The sequence below is a fragment of the Berghia stephanieae genome, chromosome 7 (assembly GCF_034508935.2).
Source record: "Berghia stephanieae isolate SIO BIC M18660-M18661 chromosome 7, UCSD_Bste_1.3, whole genome shotgun sequence".
Lineage (NCBI taxonomy): Eukaryota > Metazoa > Mollusca > Gastropoda > Nudibranchia > Aeolidiidae > Berghia > Berghia stephanieae.
The window spans coordinates 725,554-733,053 of record NC_088366.1 but is presented as its reverse complement, the minus strand read 5'-3'; the positions used below and the strand labels follow the sequence as shown (position 1 = coordinate 733,053).

General features: G+C 41.5%; 2 protein-coding genes across 6 annotated transcripts in view; one reads left to right on the top strand and one right to left on the bottom strand.

Moving 5' to 3' along the window:
• LOC144976313 (FH1/FH2 domain-containing protein 3-like) overlaps positions 1-7,500 on the top strand; it is a 188,572-nt gene that overhangs the window by 52,547 nt on the left and 128,525 nt on the right. The gene's annotated exons all lie outside the window — the stretch shown is intronic.
• Positions 1-7,500, bottom strand: part of LOC144976085 (C-type lectin lectoxin-Lio2-like) — a 19,892-nt gene that overhangs the window by 11,461 nt on the left and 931 nt on the right. For 2 of the 3 annotated variants that reach the window (XM_078920263.1, XM_078920264.1), the window contains exons 2-3: positions 4,764-4,871; positions 3,644-3,808 (exon numbers count right to left, since the gene is read on the bottom strand). In XM_078920263.1, the coding sequence (XP_078776389.1) occupies positions 3,644-3,808; positions 4,764-4,830 (232 nt within the window). In that variant the 5' untranslated portion in view covers positions 4,831-4,871. The remainder of the gene's footprint in view (positions 1-3,643; positions 3,809-4,763; positions 4,872-7,500) is intronic. The other variant, XM_078920262.1, reaches the window with a different exon arrangement.

Sequence of the window (7,500 nt, the reverse complement as noted above, 5' to 3'; positions counted from 1 at the left end):
TGTTCAGAAGGCAGTTGAAATGTTCCCTCCATCGTTCAGATTGAGCCTCTTTTCCAAAAATAGTTTTCCCATCTTTGTCTTTGACTGGTACCTCTGGTTTCCCATATTTTCCAGCAAGTGTCTTGGTAGTTTGATAAAGGATCCTCATGTGTCCTCCTGTCGCTGCTGCTTCTGCTTTTTCTGCAATTCTGTTCATGAATGCTTCCTTGTCTTTCTTCACAGATCTTTTGACTTCCTTAGCTATGGCTCGATACTGCTCTTGTGCATCCAGTCTTGAAGCCCTTGTTCTGTTTGCATCACTTGTTCCTTCCTAGTTCTCCTCTTTTCAATAAGGTCCAAGGTGGTTGGACTTACCCATTCTTTATGTTCCGATTTCTTTACACCCAATACCTCGTGGCAAGTTGTTATGTAGACTTCCTTGATCTTTGCCCAATGTGACTCTACATCTATGTCCTCCTCGAGTTCAGTAAGAGGTGGAAATCTATTACTCAATTGTAGTTTGAATTCCTCATTCTTTTCCCCATCGAGTGCATTCACCTCGAATTTTCTTCTTGTATGTGATCTGGTCCCATGTTTTCTGAGTCGGAGCTTAAGCTTTGCCAATAGCAGGTGGTGGTCTGATCCAACATCTGCCCCTCTCCGTACTGTCACATCTTCCAATGAACGTCTGAATCTTCGAGAGATACAAAAATGATCAATCTGATTCTCTGTCACACCATCTGGTGAGACCCAAGTTGCTTTGTGGATCCTCTTATGGGGGAACACTGATCCTCCAATTACCAAACTGTTGAATGCACAGAAATTTGCAAATCTCTCACCATTATCGTTCATTTCTCCCATACCATGACGTCCCTGATACCTTCATAACCTACGTTATCCTGTCCCACTTTTGCATTAGCATCTCCCATCAATATGTTGATGTCTTTCCTTGGCAACTTGTCAATGACTTGTTGTAGAAGACTATAAAATGTATCTTTGTCCTCATCTGTTGCATCATTTGTTGGAGTATAGATCTGTACAATGTTCATGCTGATCTTCTTACTCCGTGTTGTAAAGGACGCCATGATGATCCTTTCTCCGTGTTGTTCCCATCCTCTCAGTGATTTCTGGGCAAACTTGCTTAGAATTATTTTTGCTCCCTGTGTATGAATCCCGTCCCCTCTCCCTGAATATAAAATCTTCTCCCCAGACTTGAGGTGTTTCTGTCCGGATTGTATCCAGTGGGTTTCGCTTACTCCAAGTATATGCAGCCTGCGTCTTCTCATCTCAGTCACAACTTGAGAGCTTTTTCCTGCTTCATACACGTTCCACGACGCAATTCAAAGCTGCTTGTTTGGCGAAGACGTCATCGGGTCAGCAGAGTCCTTTCGGCTTTGTCTGTTGTCCTTCATAAATTCTGTCATTCCAGAAACTCTTCGGTCGCCCAAGCTAAAAAAAGGATTTGGTTTGTCTGTCTGCGTTTCTGTAACGGTTTGAGTTTAACGGAAAGGGGTGTTAACCCTTTGCTAACCCCCAACCTGGGGGACTAGGTGAATCAAAGATGGGGGAATCACACACCATTAGTCGCCTTTTACGACACGCTGGCTTGGCGTTGGGCTATTCTTGACCCTCTCAGTTGAGGGACCCCGGACACCACACGGGGAGTGTCAGGTCGTAGCCATCGTTAACTTATATCCTGACACTAGAACCCTCTAGGGCTTATAGTTTGACGTCATTTTAGGTTCTTGTGTCAGGTCGTAGCCATCGTTAACTTATAGCCTGACACTAGAACCCTCTAGGGCTTATAGTTTGACGTCATTTTAGGTTCTTGTGTCAGGTCGTAGCCATCGTTAACTTATAGCCTGACACTAGAACCCTCTAGGGCTTATAGTTTGACGTCATTTTAGGTTCTTGTGTCAGGTGGTAGCCATCGTTAACTTATAGCCTGACACTAGAACCCTCTAGGGCTTATAGTTTGACGTCATTTTAGGTTCTTGTGTCAGGTCGTAGCCATCGTTAACTTATAGCCTGACACTAGAACCCTCTAGGGCTTATAGTTTGACGTCATTTTAGGTTCTTGTGTCAGGTGGTAGCCATCGTTAACTTATAGCCTGACACTAGAACCCTCTAGGGCTTATAGTTTGACGTCATTTTAGGTTCTTGTGTCAGGTCGTAGCCATCGTTAACTTATAGCCTGACACTAGAACCCTCTAGGGCTTATAGTTTGACGTCATTTTAGGTTCTTGTGTCAGGTGGTAGCCATCGTTAGCTTACAGCCTGACACTAGAACCCTCTAGGGCTTATAGTTTGACGTCATTTTAGGTTCTTGTGTCAGGTCGTAGCCATCGTTAACTTTTTGCCTGACACTAGAACCCTGTAGGGCTTATAGTTTGACGTCATTTTAAGTTCTTGTGTCAGGTCGTAGCCATCGTTAACTTACAGCCTGACACTAGAACCCTCTAGGGCTTATAGTTTGACGTCATTTTAGGTTCTTGTGTCAGGTCGTAGCCATCGTTAACTTACAGCCTGACACTAGAACCCTCTAGGGCTTATAGTTTGACGTCATTTTAGGTTCTTGTGTCAGGTCGTAGCCATCGTTAACTTATAGCCTGACACTAGAACACTCTAGGGCTTATAGTTTGACGTCATTTTAGGTTCTTGTGTCAGGTCGTAGCCATCGTTAACTTATAGCCTGACACTAGAACCCTCTAGGGCTTATAGTTTGACGTCATTTTAGGTTCTTGTGTCAGGTCGTAGCCATCGTTAACTTATAGCCTGACACTAGAACCCTCTAGGGCTTATAGTTTGACGTCATTTTAGGTTCTTGTGTCAGGTCGTAGCCATCGTTAACATATAGCCTGACACTAGAACCCTCTAGGGCTTATAGTTTGACGTCATTTTAGGTTCTTGTGTCAAGTCGTAGCCATCGTTAACTTATAGCCTGACACTAGAACCCTCTAGGGCTTATAGTTTGACGTCATTTTAGGCTCTTGTGTCAGGTCGTAGCCATCGTTAACTTATAGCCTGACACTAGAACCCTCTAGGGCTTATAGTCTGACGTCATTTTAGGTTCTTGTGTTAGGTCGTAGCCATCGTCAACTTATATCCTGACACTAGAACCCTCTAGGGCTTATAGTTTGACGTCATTTTAGGTTCTTGTGTCAGGTCGTAGCCATCGTTAACATATAGCCTGACACTAGAACCCTCTAGGGCTTATAGTTTGACGTCATTTTAGGTTCTTGTGTCAGGTCGTAGCCATCGTTAACTTATAGCCTGACACTAGAACCCTCTAGGGCTTATAGTTTGACGTCATTTTAGGTTCTTGCAGCGTCTAGCGAGTTGTCGTAAGTAGAGCTCAAGGAAACATGTGATTCCATTTGTTGAACTGTTGAATACAACTCATGATTTATTTTCTTTTGTGGCCAAAGACTTGTCTTTTGACGTCATTTTTTGGTCAGTGCCAGGCCATAAGTTAACGATTGCTACGTTCAGACTATAATGACCCCTGTATCGTTTGCTGTGTCAACCAATCACTGCCATTATTTACATTGTGACGACTGTCCGAGAGGCGTGATTATCTACCTGTCTATTTAATCTGGCGGCTGTATCTGGCGAGTATTTTACCTAAACGTGTGGCGTCAATACAACCGTGAGGCGATCCTACCTTTGACAAAATCGTTCATGGCTGAGTTACGTATGATGACCAGATCTCCACCCTCCTGTTGACAGATGGTTCTTGCCTCTGCCCATGTCGCTGTCTCGTCGTTGAACGCCTTGATGCAGGTCTTAAACCCTTCGTGACGAACCCATGATGGATTGCACTTCGAACCTCGTATAGATGAATTGATAGGTAAATAAATGAATAAATTAATAAATTAAACAAGAAGATGAATACATAGCCGAATAGATGAATAAATGAGTAAATGAACAAATATAGAATTAAATGAATAAATAAGTAAATGAATAAATATATAGATGAATACATTATAAAAACGTAAATGAATGGATGGATAGATGAATACATTAATAAATGGATAAATAAGTAAATGAAGTAATTGATAGATAAATAAATGAATAAATAATTAAATGAATAGATGAATAGATAAGTACATGAATAAATAAATTAATAAGTAAATGAATAAATTGATGGATAAATAAATAAATTAATAAGAAAATGAATAAATAGATATATTTAAAAAATTGCCCCATCTAAACATGAAGTTTGTGACATTTCTTCACACTTACTCGGACAAACATTGTTTGTTTATAAACAATAGCGTGAATGAAATCGACCTCTCTCTGATCATTGTTTTTGTTTTTATTTGCCAAATGGGTGACTACTTATCACACGATTTTCTCGATCAGATGATAAACTTCTAAGTTTAAACATAGATTTCTGTGTTGGTTCTATTGATCAAGCGGTAGAACAGTGTATATTTTATTTATACACATACCACCGATCGTAAAACCTGTGTAGTTCCCCACGTTTACCAATCACTGCCATTGTCTACATTATGACGACTGTCCGAAAGGCGTGGTTATCTATGTGTCTATTTTAACCTCCGACCCTATAGATAGATAGAAGTTGACGTCACTCAGGTCTTTGTTATTGTGTTTTGCCATCCGCCATACCTAAACTGTATTAACCTGACTAATAAACGATCATGGTTACACACAGTTTTGTGTGTTGGTCCGTTATACTTCCGGATGGCAATGTTGTGAGCTCCTTAGCCAGGCGCATACTATCTATTTTGAAAAAGAGTTGGATAACCCCCAATACTCACCACCCAAGGGTAAGCTGTTCACACCCGAACACACAGCCAGTGTCAGAAGAATACCTGAGATCCACATGACCTTTTTGGTTTCCTGTCAAATTTCTTTTCAAACCTGCGCTAGAACAGAAAACAAGTAAAAACATTAATGGGGATCAAGATGGTCATCTAAAAAAAACAGGTTCATATCTCATTGGAAATGTAAAACTATTCCACCAGAGCACTGAATACACACCTTGTGTAAATGATCTTCTGGTCGTAGCCATCGTTAAGTTATAGCCTGACACTAGAACCGTAGCCATCGTTAGGTTATAGCCTGACACTAGAACCGTAGCCATCTTTAAGTTATAGCCTGACACTAGAACCGTAGCCATCGTTAAGTTATAGCCTGACACTAGAACCGTAGCCATCGTTAAGTTATAGCCTGACACTAGAACCGTAGCCATCGTTAACTTATAGCCTGACACTAGAACCGTAGCCATCGTTAACTTATAGCCTGACACTAGAACCGTAGCCATCGTTAGGTTATAGCCTGACACTAGAACCATAGCCATCGTTAAGTTATAGCCTGACACTAGAACCGTAGCCATCGTTAAGTTATAGCCTGACACTAGAACCGTAGCCATCGTTAACTTATAGCCTGACACTAGAACCGTAGCCATCGTTAAGTTATAGCCTGACACTAGAACCGTAGCCATCGTTAGCTTATAGCCTGATACTAGAACCGTAGCCATCGTTAGCTTATAGCCTGATACTAGAACCGTAGCCATCGTTGAGTTATAGCCTGACACTAGAACCGTAGCCATCGTTAAGTTATAGCCTGACACTAGAACCGTAGCCATCGTTGAGTTATAGCCTGACACTAGAACCGTAGCCATCGTTGAGTTATAGCCTGACACTAGAACCGTAGCCATCGTTGAGTTATAGCCTGACACTAGAACTGTAGCCATCGTTAAGTTATAGCCTGACACTAGAAACGTAACCATCGTTAGCTTATCGCCTGATACTTGAACCGTAGCCATCGTCACGTCATAGCCTGATACTAGAACCGTAGCCATCGTTAAGTTATAGCCTGACACTAGAACCGTAGCCATCGTTAACTTATAGCCTGACACTAGAACCGTAGCCATCGTTAAGTTATAACCTGACACTAGAACCGTAGCCATCGTTAAGTTATAACCTGACACTAGAACCGTAGTCATCGTTAACTTATAGCCTGATAGTAGAACCGTAGCCATCGTTAAGTTATAGCCTGACACTAGAACTGTAGTCATCGTTAACTTATAGCCTGACACTAGAACCGTAGTCATCGTTAACTTATAGCCTGACACTAGAACCGTAGTCATCGTTAACTTATAGCCTGACACTAGAACCGTAGCCATCGTTAAGTTATAACCTGATACTAGAACCGTAGTCATCGTTAAGTTATAGCCTGACAGTAGAACCGTAGCCATCGTTAAGTTATAACCTGACACTAGAACGGTAGCCGTCGTTAAGTTATAACCTGACGCTGAGGCCCAAAAGGGCTGGTCTTTTGACGTCATTATTTGGTTTTTCCACCGCCTAGTGAGTTGTCGTTAGTAGTGATCATGGAAACAAGTGATCCCATTGGTTAAACTATTGAATACAACTCACGATTTGTTTTCTTTTGTGGCCAAAGACTTGTCTTCTGACGTCATCTTTTGGTCAGTGTCAGGCTATAAGTTTAAGATGGCTACATGCCGGATGATGGCGTCTAATTTTCTAATCTAAATTATTTGCTCGTAGAAAATCAAGATCTTCCATCCTCGCACTTTTATGTCCCGTAACTTTTAGAATCTGCCTATACATCCTGCTATTATAATAGTTATACAATATGCAACCTATTCATTAATTTCCTCCGGAGGACTGGTTTTATACACACTTCCAAAGACTTAGGAACCAGAAAGGTAGAAGGACAGACGTTACGACATTTCTTGCCCATCCTTGAAATTTTAAACACACTTTGATGCCTTGGCAAAACTTGTGCATGTATATAGCGCAATATCCACTAAAAGTGCTCCAAGCGCTATTCAAGGGATAAATAAATAAATTTTCAACATTAAAAAATTCCCTTTATTTATCCCATAGGGGTAATTTGTCTCTAGGGTCTATTTCAATGGAAGACTAGAACAACCCAGGCGTCAGCCGCAGTGCAGCGCTGCAACTTGAGCTAGGGCGAAGTGACTTGCTCAAGACCACACAGCGCAGCGGTGGGTGATCGAACTCTGTACCTTTCGAATACGAAACAAATACCGTACCGTTGAGCCACTCTGTCCCCAAAACATGTAGACCGGGACAAGACGCCTGGTAGACGGTGCTTCAATTTTTAATCCCACAGAGACAACGCTATTAACGGCAAGGTACATTTTTACAACTTGAGTGCTGTGAGAGAATGGAAAAGTAAAGAGTCTTGTCCAAGGACTCAACTGCGCATGATGTGCTCGTTTAATTTAAATCTCTGATTTTTAAAAATTATTCTTGCATCAAAACTACAAAATCTATATCTGTGCAGCTTACATGGGTGGGGGGGGGGGGGGGAGTAGTAGTAACAATGGGTTTCTTTACAATTAGAATGACAAAATGATAGTTAAAATGTCAGGATCAAGCAATAGAAAAAAAGTGAAAATCCGATCAGGTGTTTATGAAACATTGTCTGACTAGGGAGAAAGAATATCACAGGCCGTTCCATAAGTCTGGAGCCAGTGACAAATCGTATTTATTCTGAAAC